At 34.0% G+C, this 20,334-nt stretch overlaps 1 protein-coding gene and 1 long non-coding RNA gene across 2 annotated transcripts; one reads left to right on the top strand and one right to left on the bottom strand.

Moving 5' to 3' along the window:
- Positions 1–15: 15 nt before the first annotated feature.
- LOC128876245 (pre-mRNA-splicing factor ATP-dependent RNA helicase DHX16) lies at positions 16–9,646 on the bottom strand. Its single transcript, XM_054122432.1, has 11 exons — positions 9,090–9,646; positions 8,770–8,938; positions 8,447–8,688; positions 8,158–8,360; positions 7,791–8,086; positions 6,420–6,724; positions 5,586–5,743; positions 5,243–5,516; positions 4,283–4,824; positions 3,064–3,240; positions 16–445 (listed from the first exon to the last, which is right to left on the bottom strand). The coding sequence occupies exons 1-11, from the start codon at positions 9,250–9,252 to the stop codon at positions 314–316; spliced, it is 2,661 nt and encodes an 886-aa protein (XP_053978407.1). The 5' UTR covers positions 9,253–9,646; the 3' UTR covers positions 16–313.
- On the top strand, positions 453–3,194 carry LOC128876249 (uncharacterized). Its single transcript, XR_008456985.1, has 3 exons — positions 453–2,404; positions 2,715–2,803; positions 3,056–3,194. It is a non-coding gene; the product is annotated as an uncharacterized LOC128876249 (long non-coding RNA).
- Positions 9,647–20,334: the final 10,688 nt, after the last annotated feature.

Raw genomic sequence — 20,334 nt, 5'->3', positions numbered from 1 at the left:
TTAAAGATATTTTCTTCTCGACATTTTTGTATTAAAATAAAGTGCATTAACAGTACAGTACAAATGGTTACCAATATATTTGTTAACTACAAGTTCGTGTATTTTACATTATACTTATTGCTACTATGTATTCCGTGAAGTATAAATATTTTAATTAATTGTAGCTAACAAATACAAATGTCTTTTCTGCTGGAAGATTCTTTTTTAAAAAATAATGTTGTACAAGCAACAATATAAGCTTTTGTACAATACAAATTCATACAAATTCTATATGTACATTCCACAAGCATTTAATTACGTTAATTGTACAAAATTAATTGGTTCCATCTGGACGCGATCTTCCCGCGACTTTCGGCATCTTCTTATTCGTGGAGTCCTCTAGTTCTTTTGGTTTGTAATAATGCGGGGCGACTTCCAAAAGCCATTTGCTTTCAATCTCCGTCACCTATGACGATTGAAAAGAATTGTTTTAGAAATCAGATAAGGTAACCAGTGACGTAACCAGAAACTCCAAACGGATAATCCAACTTTTGTTATACAGTAAATCCTCGTCCTCTGCGTTTTTACCTTGCGCGTTACGCGGCGCCTGTTTCTCAACTGGTAGCGCTACTGTTCTTATAACGGGAAGTATTATATTCGAATTGGATTAATCTTTAGAGAATTAGATTAATTGTTGAACAAATTGTTTAAACATTTAATAACGTTAGATTTAATGCGAGATCTGGTGGACATAACAGAACAACAAGCCGTGTAGCACTCAATTTTATTTAATGTTCAAGATGAAATGAATACAATGTGTTCGAAGATAACTTTATGTGTAGAATACAAAATAAAAAAGAAACAATATTCTTCAATTCTCTTTTTTTTTATTTAAAAGATATGGATCTCAAATTGTAAAACTTTTTTTCAACTAATTGGCCCACATATTCTTTCATTTCTGCTTGGAGCAAACTGCTGTTTGTATTTGCTACAAATAGTTTTTAAATACACTTTTCCGAGTTTTTATATTGGTAATGGTAAAATGGTTTGCATCATCAACATTTCGTGCTAAGCTTGTTGCACTGTTAAGTTTTTTATTTAGGGGAACGGAAGTTAACCCCAGCCATTGCAAAAAAAATAAACTTCACGTTGTTTTACCATGTTTGTTTTGATATCTCTAGAAACGTTACTGTTACTGTTGAACTTGATTGGTTAATGCATGTTGACGTGAAGAATAAAACTAACAAGAGGACCATCAAACATGGTATCAATGGATTTTGATGAAATTCAGGTATGTTGTAGAAGTATCTTCCCTAAGTACGAAGTTAACGGGAATTTCTGGAATAAGGCATAGTTTTTGAAACAAAATTTTACGCGCGGTATATAGGTATACCAATAACCGTGGCCAGTTATCAAGGAAACGAGCGTGACGTAGTTGGTAAGATTTGCGAATGTCACGCTATTGGATTATGTTCAATTCCCGTGGACTAACTTTTTTTGTTGCTCACCTATATCCATTTTAACAATTCATTCAAATGCATTTACATAGAACAATCCTTTGGAAAATGAGTGGACCATATTGGATCCGCCATTTCACTGTGCTCGACACAGTGCTGCAATGTTTATAATGACTTTGCAACGAATGGAGCAAGTAAGCACAAGATTCTTTCGCATATTCTGGGAGAACACACTTTAATCTACATATTTCATATACACATTCCTTGCGATTTCCGGCGATCACAACACTCTTTATGATTTACGAAAACAATGATTTCAAAATAAACGTTTCTATCGATCTGCATTTGGCGCCATTTTTTTTAACACTTATTGACTGAAAATTAATGAAAACAATTACAGATACATATTCTAATACTAATCTCCAAAACTAGTATCCATGAAAAAGAAATTTGAAATCACAGTTGTACAAAAGATTATTATTACTTGAAGCACGAGCAATATTTTTTGAGCGGTAGGCGTAATGCATGCTGTCTCGAGGAAGGTAACTTTGATCGACTGTACAATCAAAAATGAGTGTTGGCGAAATTTTATTTATGAACTTTTATAGAGGAATACCTCGTTTACAAAATTCCAATGTCGAAAATTCTAAATTTCAACTCTCATTTTTTGATTTTTGAACCAGGGTTTTGGGGATTTGAACCACTGTGCACCGGAGAAGAACTCAGAACAGTGAGATTTTGATATTGTTGCCATACACGAAGAATTTAATAGAAAAGTGCAAAAGTGATAAGAAGTTACCATAGACAATAACACACGTGAAAGCTTGCGCGGCAGAAAACAGCTTCGCTTGAATCCCGAAATAAAACTGAGTGTGTTATTTGTGGCGAAATTTTTAATGAAAATTGGATTTAGAGCCATATTTGTAATAGATGAGCTCACGAGGCATGTGTGGATATTAATCTTTCTCGTAAGTATCGCAATTGTGATCATTCTATTGAAAAAGAACTATTTGGATCTTAAATTTTATGGTGGCCAGGGCTAGCCAACATTTGTAAATAAATGTTCCTGAATTACCTTAGAGTACTTGTTTTTATCTTTATGTACTTTGCTATATGCGAAATATTAAAAAACAAAAAGTGGCCGAGGCTAACCTCCGTTCTTTTAATCGTTAGTCGTTCTTGAGTTACATCAAGATTAACGAGGCTAGTTTTTATGAAAATACAGAAATTTAAATACTTAAAAAATCTTTTATCCAAAAGTATTAATTCTTCTTTTAGTTATTTTGAGTAGAACTTACAGCTCACAATCACGATTAACGATAAAATACATTTTTGTATCAACAAAGATAATACAGCCAATGTTGAGGGTAAGTTGTAATTAATCAAATAATCTATAGAAAAATTAAAAACAGTTTACTAATTACAAGATCTTGTACGTTTCTGGCAAAATCGTATTGACCACATTTTTGTTATATGAGATGATGGTTTTCTTCTTCACTATTAATTTTCAACTCTGATAAGATTATAAGTTTGAAATTTATAATGCACCAAAACTATATATCGAAAACGTTTCAGAAATTGATTAAAAATCGTTCTTTCTTTAAAAATTATACTTTCAGAAGCCTACCTGTCGCATAAATTCTTTTGTGGTGAAAACCAGCTCATGGTACAGCAGCCAACGCGGTAGTTCTTGAAAAAGTGAACTATTCGGATGAATCGATACCGTTTGATTGTGCTTAGCCGTCTTGTAATGACCACCTTTAGACAATCGAGCTACGTGGTAGAAGTAACCTGCTGTGATAGCCTGAAAGGAACCACACACGGTTTTCAATTAAAATAATGGGATGTTAATTATTTTCTTGTATAATATTAAATGGTATTTTAGATAACCTTCACAAGTTGTGAAGAGGACAAAAACGTATAGAGTAGCGAACAAGAGATTCAGAAAAATAGGAAAAAAGAAATAAATTATTTGTTTCGTATGAAAAATTTAATTTAAACGAATTTTTTTTATGCTAACGAATTAAACATTACGTTACATGTTAACTACAAAAATTACATCCTGAGCCTAAACATATTACCTACAATAATAAATTTCATTAAGCTTTAATGTATTTACCCGATTTTTATTAATTTTCAAGCTATATCGCTTCAAAGTTTGCTAATTTTCAAGAAAAAAACTCAGTTCAGCCCCCGGCGGTCCCATTGATTCAGTAAGCACCATGCGGTTCTTGGAATCGATATGGAGGATCTCGCTTGGAATTCTAGGCCCAGGGATTCTTCTCATTTTCCTCCGTATCGATTTCAAGAACCGCATGGTGCTTACTGCATCAATGGGACCGCTTGTGGCTGGACCGAGTTTTTTCATTTCAAAACTGATCTAGGCGTATGTTTGCCCGTGAATAATTTTTAAGAAATTGTTGTGTCAAAGTTTGAGAATATAAATAGTTGAAATCTCGAAAAAAATAAGTTAAAATAATGCAAAGTTTCACGATTAAAATAAATTCAACATATTATTAACAAATATCGAAATTTGCAGTTGCCGCAATTAAATTCTCTGATATCTCCATGATATTTCTCGGTTGCATTAACTTCCCCGATAATTCCTGACATTTCTGGTTTGTAGCTACCCTGTTATTATCAGTGTAATTCGGTGCATTTTTTCTCTGTTGTTACTTTCTAGTTATAAGATAAACTATCTCAGCAGTTTAAAACCCAATGAAAGAACTATTAAAATCATGGTTCAGTTCATATTCGTTTGAAGAGCGTTGCCCTCTACTGGCATGGGTCGGATTTTGTATGGCTAAATGGTATGGCAAGAAGATACAAGCTATTTAAACAGTTACCTTTCTGACGTTCACGGTTTCCGAGATCCCCGAAACGAGCTCCATCTCGACCCGCTGCATTAATCCGACCAATTGCTCTCTGACGTCCCTTGCCCGTTTCATCGACCGATGCTGAATGAAGTTTTCATAACACCAATGGGTGCTAAAATCGCTCTGCTGCCACTGATTGTACACGTTTAGCAGAGTGAGGTGATCGCCGCCTGGTACGTGGAAATTTTTTCTCGCCGTGTCCGCGTGTATGATTTTATCTTTTGGTCTGTAGAAGATGGCTCCATTCACTGACAACATCGCAGCGATGGTGGCAACCTCCTCCGAGCAACGATACTGTTCACTGGCTAATAGCATCTTGGCCATCATCGGGTCCAACGGGAACTCGGCCATTCTTCGTCCGAGTTTCGTCAGTTCTCCGCGATGATTCAAAGCTCCCAAAGCGTAGAGCTGCTCCAATGCTAGGACCAACGTTTCGTGTGGTGGTGGATCGAGGAAATCGAAATGAACCAAATCGTTTATACCCAATGCCTTTAGAGTGAGCACAGCGTTACCTGAAGTTGTATTATTCGATTACGTCACAACTAAGGTAGATCTAACCCTTTTCCATCTTCATTGTCTACTTTAACGAACATTGATCTTCAGCTGAACGAGATACACTAAGACGGCGACTGTTCGGCTTTTTTTTCAAGGAAATATTTACAGTGGGATGATTATAAAAAAAGAAGTTAAGAAACTACAATTTCACACAAAAGCTTTTTGGGAAATTGATCGGTGTACATTCTACACCCACTGTAGATATTTGTTCGTTTTACATTTTCCACCAAACAACAAGCGAAAGTAGCATAATTATTTTTAAAAATCAGCGTTCGATTATCGTAGCACATCTTTATTTTTCCGTTCTATTGTACCTATATCTTTTTATATTAAAAGTTTTGTTCCGTATAAATAAATTAAATTAAATTAAATTACCCAAGTTAATCCTCTGAATTTCAGGTACTGTATTATCTTCTAACTCGTGTTGATAAGCCCAGGCCGTATAGAGTCGGAAACACTTTCCTGGAGCTACTCTACCGGCTCTACCCGCTCTCTGATTGGCGGAAGCTTTACTGATTGGAACTACCATCAAACTTTCCATGCCTGTTCTCGAATTAAAATTGTTCTGTTTTGCGAATCCAGGGTCTATCACGTATACTATGTTGTCTATAGTTAATGATGTTTCAGCTATATTAGTAGCGAGAACTACCTATAAAACAAATCACGCATGTAAGAAGAGGGAAAAAAATAATCCCGTTTAATAATTTTTCATTGATACCTTCCTAGCGCCGAACGGAGTTGGCTGAAATATTTTCGCCTGCATATCGCTTGGAAGATTCGCGTAAACGGGCAAAATCATCAGTTCTCCCAATTTCGACCCTAATCGTCTCACTCTTTCTTGTAACATTTCCTGACACGTTTCTATTTCGTCCTGACCTGTGCGATACAATTTTATTAAATGGTTAAAGATTATGTATTGTCTATTGCAGAGGTTTCCAAATTAATTCGAGACGCTATCCTAAAAAAGATTTCATCTTTCGAGATCTATGGAAAAAACTTGTTTGAAATGTTTACATTAATTAATTCGAATTTATACTTTTGTATTGCTTTTCTTTGATTAAAATTTCTACGCAGTGAATAGGAAACATTATTTACAGAAAGCTTCACAATCTAAATACTTGCAAAACTCCCACATTAATGAAATAAATAATATTGTATTGAAAATGTTGAAATATATGTAATTTCTATGATATATGTGTATGTAGTAGTTAACAGAAAATTATATGATACGGAACAAACGATCATGAAATATCAACTAATATGATTCTATAATTTCCTCGAATTAAAATCTTAAATAGAGACATTAATAAGGAGATAAGGGGACTGTCTAACGTAATGGAATATAGAAAAAGACGCTAGCATGTTACCAACTTAGTATAGAAGAAAAATATATTTCTGTAAAATTTTCATTTGCTCCCTTTACTTTGAATAACAATGGTCTAGATCAGCATTTCTCAACCTTCTTTGTCTCGTCCATCTCTTTCGTAATATGTCAAAATGTAGATTTTATAACTTGATTTTATAACTGTGCTGTAGCAATCAGATCACTTACCTGTTAAAAACACCAGTATATCGCCAGGAGGTTGAGTAGCGTGTATTTGAAGGATGGAAACGACGGAGGCATCAATGTAATCCGCCTCGGGCGCTTTGGTGTAATAGATATCGACGGGAAACCGTCGACCAGGTATCCGGAAAATGGGAGCGTCGTCGAAGAACTCGCTGAATTTCGTCGCGTCCAAAGTGGCCGATGAAATCAACAATTTCAAGTCCTGTCGGAATCTCGTGATATCCTTTACCAATCCAAATAATATGTCAGTGTGTAATGTACGTTCATGAGCTTCGTCGATGATCATGACACTGTAAAGAATGTCAGAAATGAAGAAAATTCTTATCCTTATAATAAATTTTAAATAACAAAAAGAAGATAAATAACTTTGATTGCTTTTCAATAAAAATTGCTATCTGAATCGTATAATCAAACTATATTCAATTAAAATCTTTTGTAAACTAATTAACATTTCGTAAACGATTTTAGATGTATTTAAGAGAAAACTTGATTAATCGATACGAAAAAGTTTAATGCCTGCATAGACTAAAAACTCAGGTAAAAGGTATTTTAAACGAGGCTTTAGGATTTTGTTTTCTAGTTACAAAACACGTCTGTTAGCGCAGTTACACTGAACACTTAAACGACATAATCTTTCACGTTAATTGTTGTAACCATGTGTACTTTCATCTAAAATAAGAAAGTCGGATAGATTTCATAAGTTTCATCTGTGATTTATTAAACACCAAGAAACATGAAGTTCCTTTTGGAAGACCTGTACTTCATAAAATTATGTTTCATCTTGAATGATTAAAAGCTTAGCCGAATAAATATTTCATCAAATAAATAGTGCAAATAAATTGCTATATACAGTGACACGCGTTAATATCCGAACGGTATGATTTTTCGTATATTGTTGTTTGATATACAGGGTGTTAATAAATATGTGGGCACTTTTTGGAGGGTAAGATTCTGACACCAGTTCAAACCGTAAGATTCTTTATCAATTTGATATCAGCGGTTTTGTTATCGAGATATAAGCAGTTGAAATTTACAGGTGTGACTTCTGGCGAGCAGTGGTTAAGCCCGATCCTGCGATATAATAATTCCGATAGATTTTCTATAGGATTTAAGTCTGGTAACTATGGAGACAGAATACTTTTGGACAGTTGTATAATAAATATTCCCATACAATTCGTGATTTGTTTTTTGGATCATTCATTACACAAGTTCCATTATGGGCCGAATTTTTGTAAGCGCCTATAGGCGTCCACAGTAGCTAAGAGGTTAATAAGAGTTACTATATATGTATATCTACTAAAATAGAATTTTTCTTAATTCTATCTCAGGTATATCGTGAACTTCCAATATTCTTACCTGTAAGAAGCCAAGTCTGGCTCGCTCAGAAATTCTCGATGGAGCGTACCGTCGGTCATGTACTTAATTCGAGTTCGATGGGAAGTGCAATCCTCGAAACGAATCGCGTAGCCCACTTCATTTCCCAATTTCACAGCCATTTCATGGGCAACTCTTGCCGCCACGGACATAGCAGCCACTCGCCTCGGTTGAGTACAGCCGATAATTTTGTTATCTTCTGCAAACCCGGACTCGTATAGGTATTGTGGGATCTGTGTGGTTTTTCCGGAACCCGTTTCTCCCTCTATTATCAATACCTACGATAAAAACGCAATATTGTAATAATAGCGAAAGGTTTTACTTTGCATGATACAAACATGTAAAATACCTGATGATCTTTGATAGCTTGAATCAAGTCGTTTCTGAAGGGGTAAATTGGTAAACTTTTTTTCGTTTCCTGTATAGTTTGTAATGCTTTCACTTGCGGTGGTGGACTCGCATCACGTCTTCGGTCTTTCTCGCTGCCAGGCATACGCAACGCCTGAACAAATTCTACCTCATCCTCCAAAAGAAGATCATAATCTTGCTGAGCTGTGGAAAATCAAAAGTATTTAAAATAATAACTGTATCTTATGTTTAGATTTTTCTTTTAAGGTAACGAGGTACAAATCGTACACCTTTTCTGTCTTTAGCGCCAAAACGAAAAACAGCAGATGACATTTGATCGGATTCCCATTTGCTTTGTTCGGATTGCGGTGGCTCGTTGTCGTGCACATCTTGTTCCGGTTCAACTTTTCCTTTTTCTAAAGGCATGTGATAACGTTGCACTCTTTCGAGCTCTCTAGCCCTTTCATGTTCTTTCGCTAACTGCAGTAACTGTTTCTTGTGTTCCCTCTCCTTCTTTTCTCGGTCTGTCAATCTAACATGTTAAAATGATTGTTAATTGAGTGCTAAGTTTTATGTTAGAATTTTATTTTATGTTATATAAAAGAAGAATTACACTTGATCTTCGAATAGATATTCGTCATCGATAATATCAGCTTCTAGTTCAGCCACTTTATCTTCTTTACGTTTTTCCAAATATTTTCTACGAGATTCTACTCGTAGCTTTGGTACCAACTTTTCTCGCATATCTGTTTCCATGATCTTGAGTCTTTTCGCTGCTTCAGCTATACAAAGAGTAACATTTATGGATTATAAAAAAGAAACAGTATTCACTCCATGAGTAAAATTTGATATTTCACTCGAGCAAGTTACAAAGATGGTATTCATTTTATTTTAATACAAAGATTATTGTGTACGTAGGAAAATATAGTTTACCTGCTCCGGAACCAGCTGGCATAGCAACTTTTCGTATTCTAGTTTCATCTTTTGCCTTGAGACGATTAGCAAATTCATCTCTTTCCTTGATATCCTTCTTACGTCTCTCTTCTTCGCTGTCGCTATCCTCGCTGGAGGATTCTTTTCTCCTGTATTTACTCATAATGATTTTGATATCGGCAGCAGGTTATGTTTACTTCTCATCAACCAACAATAGGAAAAGTGTAGAAACTGTTTTATTATTTCTGTCTCTTAGATTTAGAACTATAAACCATCCTGAATGCACTTGAAATTATATCATTCGTTCTATTTTATAAATAATATAAACATGGAATGAAATAAAGTTATTTGAGGTTAACTTCACTTAACCTCTTCAATATTTCTTCCAAACGAATTCAACGTCTTTAAGCAACTATTATATTATTGCATATGTTTAAAAAATAATAGGTGATAGAAATAATATTAAATAACTGTCATATGAACATAATAAAAATACTTATTTCATTACAATAACAAATCAGTTTCTGGTGCGATACAGTTTCAGGTTCGCAGCCATGACACACGAAGGAAGCGTGTTGCTTGGCAACGTGCTTGCTATGCTGTGATTGGCTGTGATGCCATCAGAGATGTCAGATTCGGCCAGCGGATCCTCATGTCACCATGTCAACGGTGATGCATATAAATTAACTAGAAATTATTTCATACTTTTTAGTGCAGTTTTAAAGTTTTTCGAAGTCGGTTATATTTTTTCTTCCAAAAATTAATTTATTGTATGTTCTCGAAGTACACTACAAAGTTTTATCCAAATAGGAGCCTAACCGTTCGCGACCATTCCTTGTAAGATAACTTTGTTAAATATCTGTAGTTATTCACGTGAAGCCGATTATGTACTAAAAGCTAGTATCGTACAAGTTATAGTTTTTAGTAAATAATTGGTGAATGTTTTATTTTTGTAGCAACTGGGATAATTATAATAACAAGTACAGATTAACATAGTCTACTAAGCTTCTATTTGGTCATAAATAGACAATTCAATACAATTCATTTGCATATTAATTATATGCCATTGTTCCGAATATTGCCATCATATGAAGTTTCACTTATGAAATAATATAGAAAAAGAATTACTCAAAGATATAAAAAAATGTAGAAGTTACAAGTACTCTTCCGTGTCTTCATATATAAATCCGACCAGTGTGCGCCAGTCCGTGGTGGCCCGGTAGAATGAAATTCGAGACGGGGTGAACGACTTAAAAATCATTGAAAATTTATTGACATCAACACAGAACCTTCCGGCGTGAAAGGTAGTACGCGATTAGGTGCCGTTTATTACACATTACAAAGAAGTTCACGGGGAGTTTCCTCATTTAAGGTTTATTTCTAGGAGAAACACGTCGTTGCGATAGTATATATATATATGCATAGTTTCATATATATATATTGTTCAGAAGCCAAAAATATTTTCCAAAACACGAATGTTCTCGATCGATTCCACGGTTAATGTCTCCGATCCTAAGTCCACATAGAGCGGCGGAGCACTCGCTAAATACAGAGCCGATCGTTGTCTCGAATATATTTTTTTATTATACATACATTAATGAAAATATATACATGGTAGACAGCAGCTTGTCGAAGCAGCGAAATTGTCAATGTAATCCAGCCACAGTATTTGTACATGAACCGATCGTGTGCGATATTTCGTGTCCCTGTTTTCGCAACAACGCCCTTTCCTGATCGTCGGATAGGACGTCGCAGACATTAGGGATGCACGTGTATAGGCTGACACGCGTTGACCATCGTCTTCGCACGCATTCATCAACTCTTTTAGTGCCGAATAACGTCAACTACTTTTGCGAAAAGTTTCGATAACAATCGATACAGTGACCCGGGAAATTGATCACATGGTGACATTATTTCAAGTTTCCTTGGAACACGATTTGCATAAAAGGGAAGTACGTGAACTGTAACTCGAGTTGCCGAATGAAATTAAGCAGAGATGAAGATCGTCGTGAAAGTAATTGAATTTGCTAAGAGACTATTTTGTTTGCTAGACTTTGTTGCACTTAGAGGAATTAAGTAAGTGGACTTAATGACTATCTACGCTAGGAAACCTAATTTTTTCTCTAATTGTCGCAGCTATGATTGACATCAACCCTTTTGCAATTGATTAATTACTTGTGGACGAATTCGGAGTCCTATGTTTCGATCCACCAACCAATGATTTTTGCTATCGACGAATTTTTTTCAACGAGATTAGCTAATTATCAATAATACCATCATTAAGTATCATTCTTGAATTGTTTATGAAGTGAGACAACTCGAGTTACAGTTCGCGTATTTCTCTTTTTAGAACAGTTGATGTTAAAAATGGAACTTAATATTCATACGTAACATTGATTACTTGAAGAAAGAGGACGTGAGAGGTTACTTCACGTCTAGTTTTTTTTGTATATATTATGACCACCTATATTTGTTTTCTATGTAACTTTTAAGCTTGTAATTTCTCTCCTTGACCTCGAATAGTTTTTGTTTAATAAGAAACGAAACATAATTTCTATAACTTGAGCTTAACATATTACCAACCGGTAGCCCATTTATTATTTTTTTGCCATGGCAACCAATACTATGTTATCTATTACTGAGATAGCATTGTATGTTCCCATCATTATATATCATAGATTATAAAATATTATATGAATATTAATTTGAAAACGATTCTAATGGATAAAATAAATATTGTATAATACCCAACGATATAAAAATAAAAAGTATTATCAAATTTAATTATATATTCTATCACTTGATAAAGGATTAATGTATCCTTAGTACTTCAATATAGTTGTAAGAATTCCCAATAACCTTTCTAATAGTTGACAGAAAATTAAAATAATTTCATTTGTTTGTTTACATCTCTCGCTGATGCTGACGTATGTAGTTAGTTGATCGTGAACTTCAGATACATGTAGTTAGTGATAATGGAACTATTGGATATTCAATAAATTCTTTTAATTAAATGCGTTACATTATCAAAAATTGTCTGTAGTTAGTGGTTAATTTATTGTTTGATTATTTTTTTATGAAACTTTCAACAACCGTTAGTGAATGACATATGCACGTATTGTATTATTACATGATATCATTCCTTTACTAAATAAACATTTTCTACACTTTTTATACAGGAAAGTCAATCATTCAAAGCGTAATAAGAAAAAGAATATTAAAGAATTTAATCCAGATATTTTTCATAGAATATTGACAAACAAGTACCAATGCTCGATAGAAATAATTAGTAATATTAGAACGAAGTATGTAGAAAGTGGGAACTGCTTATAAAAGCATGTCCAACGGTTCGAATTTCCTGTATAATATCAAGTGAACATCGTTAATGAATTTTTCAACAAATATTGACATATTACGGTCATCAATCTGTTCTTTATTTCTGCAATTTTTGTAATCATTATTTATAATTAAATTTTTATCACTTTTCTTTCAAACCTTACCGAACTATATTAGGTTAGCTCTCTACATTTCTCGTTCATGGTCAACTTCTTGTGTCGGCACTAAAAGGGGATTTCATGTTTTTCGACTCTCGATCGACGAGTAAATCACCATCGAATCGAATATGAATTTTCTCTCGTTTCATTTTTGTCTTCGTTTTTGCTTACCAGAAATAAAAATAAAGCAGCCAGATGTTTTCGAAACGAAGAATAAAAAATGTGTACGTGTGTGTGTCGCGATCAGTGACACATATGCTGCGAAACGCATACAATTCGAATACGCTTGTATGCCTATGTGTGTACGCACTTTCGCTGGCTTCGAGTAACATCTGAATCTTTGTCTCTTTCACACCTTATCGCTCGTTCATATATTCTCACTAAATTCACGATCTTTCTCTCTAGCGCTCTTTTTCTGTATCTTTCCTATTCTACTGCACAGCCAAACACTTGCTCGATCACTCGTCTTCAAAGCTTCGTTATTCCCTTTCGCTTTCGCTACTTTAGACCCCCTTTTTCTCAGTTGCTTCGCGGTTTCGTCCTTCGACGTCGCGAACATCGCCTTTGGTTCGCTACGAAACACCTGCTATCGACGAACGATCATTTCCTCTCGCGACGGTTTTCATTGTTATCAACGATTTCTCCGTTTCTTTCGCAAAATCTTCCATGTGTGGACACAGTCACGCAACCAGACGTTTCAAAGTGCAGCGAGAGGGCAACATTTTCTTAAATCTGCATTTATAAATAAAATCTCCATTAATATTTGTTTATTTTCGATAAATATTACCACAATGTCAGCCGACATAGTAAAATTACGCTGTGTTCATATTAAAGTTTTTTAGCAGTATTTTTACCACTTTTTATGCAGCTTAACACATTCCAATTTTTAAATCATATTCAAGTAATTTAAGTAAAGCAAACATTTTTGAGTTATTCCTATGGATTAGAGAAATATATAGTTTCGAAATAAATTGTAAAAAATACCAAATGTACTTTAAGACGAACCTATTGTCTAAGTTAAAAACTACTTTACATAAACACTTGTACATAAAAAAAAAATGTAACCCGGGAAACACTTAATACTTGGCCTCTTAATGTGACCAGTTTCTGTACGTCGACCGTCTGTAAAAGTTTAAAGGAAGAGACGATGAACAAGAAAATAGTTCGTGCTATTCCAACTGTAGATTTCATTTAATAGTTTTGCAGTACGACGGAATAGTTTGGGCTTTCGTTAGATAGTGTACCGCGTCCTTGCAGTTTGCGATAACCTTCTCTATCTATCTACATTTTCCTTTAGACTTTCATACTTATCTACGACTTCCTACATAATCGTTCTGTATACAACATTACGTGGTCATTATGAAACATTAAGTGGACCTGGAATGCGTTATAGAAATTTGTTGCATGAATTTTCACTAATAAATAGAATATCAGCAAAATGATGATCTAGAGTTTCTCTAATTCTCGTGTACGATATTACATTTGAATTTTATCACAATTCCAGAACTGCAAGGCAGAAATTGATCGATTAGGATTATACATAAATGTTTTTAATTTTGAAACGATAGTTTATTACAAATATTCACGATTTCTTTCTCGAGATGTAATACGATTCAACATAGTCACGAGTAGTGCTACGAAGGTGATGGTTTTCTATTTATGGTTGATAATTGTATTTTGGTTTTTCAGAACGAAACGAATGAAACGATTGGCTAGAAAGCAGAAAACAATATAAATTATAAAGATCGTAAAAATTGTATTGGAGTATGAAGAGTACATTGCTGAGTGTGGATATCGATCGAAAATTATTAATGTTGTAATGCTAATGTATGCATGCTTTTTTTTTAGATAGAATGAAATTCGAGTGATGTAATACGCGTATGCGTTTGAAATAAATAGAGAAACGCACAATGCGTTAATACACAACTCTTTGTACTTTTTTAAAAACAAAATTACTAATACGTAAACTAATCACGTTCATTTGTTTCTTGTTTTAGATGTTAATAATTAAACTCTATTCAAACTTTTAAACCATCATGTTGCACATCATGTTTCATTCAACTCATATCGTAAACAATGCTTTGTTTACAATGGATTTGTAACTGCACTGCACTGTCAGCTGAGAGTGTGTTAATATAAATTATTAATTCTTTCATTGATAGGAGGATTGGTTCTGTCTGGTTGCACTACTGCGTGCACGCGTTGGTTTGAACATTAATCGGTCACGATTTTTACTTTGCGCCCGGCCAACGGGATTCTCGACAAGCTCTGACGGAATTTTTTGATCAGAAATGGGCAAAATTCTCGCCTGTATACAAACTTCGAATAACGAATAAAAGTTACATCATTTTTCAGCCATTACTCATTGACAAAGAAATTGAATTTGAATTGTATCATGAAACACTTCACAACGAACAAAATACAGATTTGTAGAATCGAATAAACGTAACGAATACATTGCTATACCTTCCTATACATTGATTTTATTCGTTATCTATTATTCGAATACGATTTTTTGAATTGTATCACGAAACACTTCACAACGAACAAAATACAGATTTGTAGGATCGAATAAACGTAACAAATAAATTGCTATTATTCGAATACGATTTTGCCCATCTCTGTTTTCAGTCACACATATGTGACGTACAAATCGCCGTTAAATCGATTACGCCGATTCACTGACCTCGTTGGTCGTCGATAATCGATCATCGACCCCTTATCTGCATCGTTTGGGTGCTGGAAATATACCCTTTACATACATATTATTATCACATTTATATAACCAAAATGTGAATGAAACTTGCTAATGACTTAATTTGTTTCAATGATTTATGAATTATTAGGAGACTACGGATCTGTATGCAAGATAAAATTTTGGCAAATGTGCTTACAAAAATTGAACCTAAATGGGAATTTATTTTACTTTGCAAATATTACAATATGAATTAATCTTTTCAATATTTGTTTATATTGGTGCATACTGCGTTCATTTCGTAATTGCTTGCACATTCAAATTTCCTGTAAATGCATACAAATCCGCAGTCTAAATTATTAGTTATTAAACTATAACTATGTATAATAATTCTTTTTCCTCGCATGTTTTTCGATACGTTGATCGCTACGTCATCTACACTGTTCTGCACTTAAAAAATTAATGCTGAGGCAGATGTGTTAACGAAAATAAATCTGGTATGAATTCGTGAATTTGATAATAGTACAAAATTAAGTACTACGACAAATGTTGGATTATGTGGTTTCCGATTATCGCCAAACAACATTTTAGTCTCGTGGAAATCTTCATCGGTATTAGTCTAGCAGTCAGCATATTAATTAGGAGGTAGACAAATATTTTGTCATAATTGAAAATAAATTACAATTACATGAACGAAGCTTATTACGCGAAATTATATAAGTATAATGTATTTGCTTATGATATATGAATTGTTATAAACTAGGTACAATACGGAGCATGAGTAATAACATGAGAGAAATTTAGTACGAAAATATTGTTTCATTCATAGTTTGGTTCGACTACGCCGATTACAATCTCACAAGAATTATGTACGTTTATATAATTGTAAACATCGCCATAAATATCAAAGTATCGTATAGTTGTAAATTTAATTACATATATCAAATGATTTTCATTTGGTACTTTCTACAAATAAATGTCGCAAATAATGTACACATGATACAGTGCGTTCAGTAACACTTCATAATTTTACAATCGCACCACATGGCGTGCTTCGCAGCTAAGAGGTTAAAGAATTCATCGACGAGGTGGCTGATGATCTTTGATAATCGATTATCGATGGGCTGAGTACACACAGGTTAATACACACGAAACGTCGCTTCTCCTGTTGAAGACTAAACATTCCACTATCGCAATATTTCATCGTTAATTTTCAACAACAGTTTCAGCAGCAGTTTCAGACTTTTATGGTTTGGGTCATCTATAAATGAATCCTTTTATGAAGTAAGAATAAGAAAATAATTATTAACATACTTTCACAGGAAAGGAGAATGAGAGATTGTAAAGTATTTCCCTGTAGATTCATGGATTAAATTATTTATTTAAAATTATAGATATTACGAATTATTATTCAGTTGTAATTCAAATTCATATAATTTTAATAAATTACAATTAAACCTGGAAAGATTTCATAACATGTTTCCATAATAAATGAAGATAGGATACTGTATTCGAAAATATTTTCTTTTACATCCTGTTAAAATTGTATTTAGATACTATGAATTACTTAGTAAGAATAATTTTAGAAATGAATAGTTTATAGTACTTAGAACTTTACTACAATAGTTACGAATAGGTATAAATATACAAAGCGGTCTTCAATCATCCCTAATTCACATTCACATTTTAAAAACGTTACCAATGCTTTTCTATTTTTTCTTTACTCAGAAATTGATTGCTATTTCAAGTAACCTTTGTAAAATTTGAAGAGGACCCAAACTTTAAATGTCGGAAACGTTTATTTGCTTGCGAACGCTAATGTACATATTAATCTTAAAAATAAAAACCACCATAATATCATATTATTGTTTAAAATTGTCCTCAATTTATGACTTAAAACTGTCTGTTCCGCTAACAGAAATAAGATGGCTGGTCGTTTGGATTTTGCTTTTAATTGAACATACAGGGTGTATCAGAATTATGTAAGAACCGGAAATGGGAGGTAGCTGAGACGATTCTGAACCACAATTTCCTTTGCAAAAATTGTTGTTTAAAATTGTCTCAGCTACTTCCCATTTCTGGTACTTACACTAATTCTGGGACGCCCTGTATACATTATGAATCTGTTAAGAACCTTGGAACGTTGGTTTTTAAATATATAAGTATACAGATATGTCTCTGAAAATTATGAATACACAAAATCATAGACAATGAAGCTGAAAGTGGTATATTGTTACAAGTGTCTACAAATCGCATAGACACTTTTCTTTTAAATAATTGTCATGTTCAATTTCCGAAGCGACGTATCGTATGGATCAATCTAAAGTTTCTACAATAGCCATGGACATTCAAATTCCATCGTCATTTTTCGTCCGATTCTATAACAGATTTACAGATTAACGGTTTACAGATTTCCTCTGTCTCAACTTAACAGAATGATTAATTCAATGAAATATACATGCGCAAGTGGATCGACAAGAAAACGCTGTCGATACCAAGCGAACACCGCGTTTAGAACGTTTTAAAAATGCTACGCTTCTAACTCTTTAAAAATTGTTAAAACCTTTCTGCGCCGTGCGTGGAATCGAAAAACAGTGGCTCGTTGATCGTGTCGTATGAACCCCTTGTTCGCGTTCCCCGAACACGGTGGACAAACTCTTCGAATGCTCGTTAAACTCACTCTAGACGACATTTTCGAGCCTCTGTTCGAGACGCGAAGAACGTTCAACGTTTTATTCTTCGTAAAAACATTATTTTCTCTAATTGGTGACTTTCATGACTAGGTTCTTCATGATTAATACTAATTGGCTTCCGGGTATAGTGAACAAGATCCTCTGACGTTTCGCCAACACTGGGCTAGCTTCTTCAGGAGTCAAATGACACACTGATATATTTGTATGCGTCGTATAATTTAGGTATTTATTCAATTTTATTATATAAATATACTCATGTCATGGATCTTTAACCACTAACCATCGTGTTATAGTTCACTGGTTTTATCAATTGAAACTTGGTTGAAAAAGCGTGATCCAGATGGGGATCAAACGGTAGCTTGTATCCCTATTAGTTTTATTTACGTGCTTCATTATTTGATTTATTTCCAATGATCTGGAGAAGTCAAAGTTTCTTTGCCTCGACTTAAACAAGCTTAATTGATCTCTAAAAAAATGTTGATCTCTAAAAAAAAACCTCATATCTTAACACATCACGACCGGCAGATGTTTTACATTTCTAATAATAGCGATGAAAATAATAAAATTCTGAAGCTGGACATCGCAAATTTGTATCGTTAAAGCGAAGATAAAAATTACAAAATATATCTTGAAATATCAATGTTGTAAATACGAGAGACCTTTCAAAAGTCCTAGCCACGCTCCTATAACTCTGCTCCAAGTGAAGTTACAAAATTCAAAAATAGATTAAAATATTCGTAAGAAAATTCTCTATTCTTCTACGTAATTGTCACTTATACCGTTTTCTTTCAAATTAAATGGCGCAAAGTCCGGAGAGTACGGTGGGTTCTGGGACACCTTCCATTTGAATTTTTTCTTGGCCCAAGCTCTAACGGTTCGAGAAAGCATGCTACACATTTTTCAAACGATCGTGGATGTTTTTATCCGTGCAATTTCCAGCAGCGAGGAAACAAATCGTGGCACGATGCTCACATGAATCGGACGCACATTTCAACGGCAATTCCATTTTAAATCAACACAACGCGAGCACTATCGAACTGAAGGAAACAAAACTTCCTATACAAACTCGAAAAGTTCTACTGAACACAACGAGCGGTCGGTCGTATCGTAGGTCTACTAGAATTTTTTAGTCACAGTCACAATACAGATTTCAAATGTTTTGATTAGTTGTAAAACATTAATGAAATCTTTCTACTTGCAATCGACGTTTCAGTTATGCGAAAAATGTATGCAGAAAATAATTTTAACTCGTTGCATTTCAGTTTAGTTTCCTTCGTAGTAGTGCAAGCCGAATAAACAACATAACCGAATAAAAGTTCAACTATAAGCACGTATATCTAATACCCGATTTACATGGTTCATTTCTTACACGTTTTTCAAATTGACAGATTTCGAAAAATATAAACTGTTAAAAACAAGAATACATGTCGCACACATATTTGTTCAGTTATTGTTAGTACCGTTTGTTTATTAACACTGAGATTAAATCTAAAAAGGGAGTCTCCCCTTTTTTTGTAAACAAAATGCATTCATATTAATTAGGGCAGTAAATATTTAGCAGCGGAAAAGTGTATATCGTTGTTTTTTTCCAATCGGAAATCTTACAAATTTTATATTTAATGATTAATGATCATTTTGATAACTTTTAGCATTCTTTGATAAAATTTAATCTTTACAATAAAAAAACAAGTGAAGAAAAGTCATATGTATCGAACCAAAAATTAAAATTATAAAATGTAGCTTTATATATTTGTTATTTCATGGGCTGATGTTTTTGTTTTCAATTTAATTATATAACTGCGAAAATTGTACGCATTCTGTTTTTCTTTCTCGATTCACACGGTATTCTGGGATGCATCGGTGTAAATCGAAGGATAGGTGTAACATCATGGAAAAAGGAACATTCTCAATTTTCAATAATATCAAGAAATTGCATCGAAGTTTGTGGTTGCTCGTGTCACATAAAATTCTCGTACTGTAAAGGGTTGACATAGCTATTAATATACACATACTATAAAGGGTTAACAGAGCCCAGAAAAGTTATACTATACGACCAAAGAACACAACAAACAAATGCATTGTCGCAATGGGGACATGGACTTTGTATTCGCAGATGGCGAGCACTCGTCAAATATCGGAAGATGGAGGTTTGGGACAAGCCCGTACTTCAATAAGAAGAAAAGAAGGATTCTCAGTTCATGAACGAGGCTATTAACTTCCAACAACGCGAAGTCTTTGTCGATTACTATGTGCTAGATTTTTCATACTCGGCGGATATGGACACGCTTCACACCGAGATTGGCCCCTGTCGTTCAGCATCACCTCGGATACGTGCGAGCTTATGACCTTTTTACCCATGCTGT

The sequence above is a fragment of the Hylaeus volcanicus genome, chromosome 5, assembly GCF_026283585.1.
Source record: "Hylaeus volcanicus isolate JK05 chromosome 5, UHH_iyHylVolc1.0_haploid, whole genome shotgun sequence".
Lineage (NCBI taxonomy): Eukaryota > Metazoa > Arthropoda > Insecta > Hymenoptera > Colletidae > Hylaeus > Hylaeus volcanicus.
Note: the sequence above shows the minus strand (reverse complement) of the source record. Positions and strands in the feature narration are given on the sequence as shown.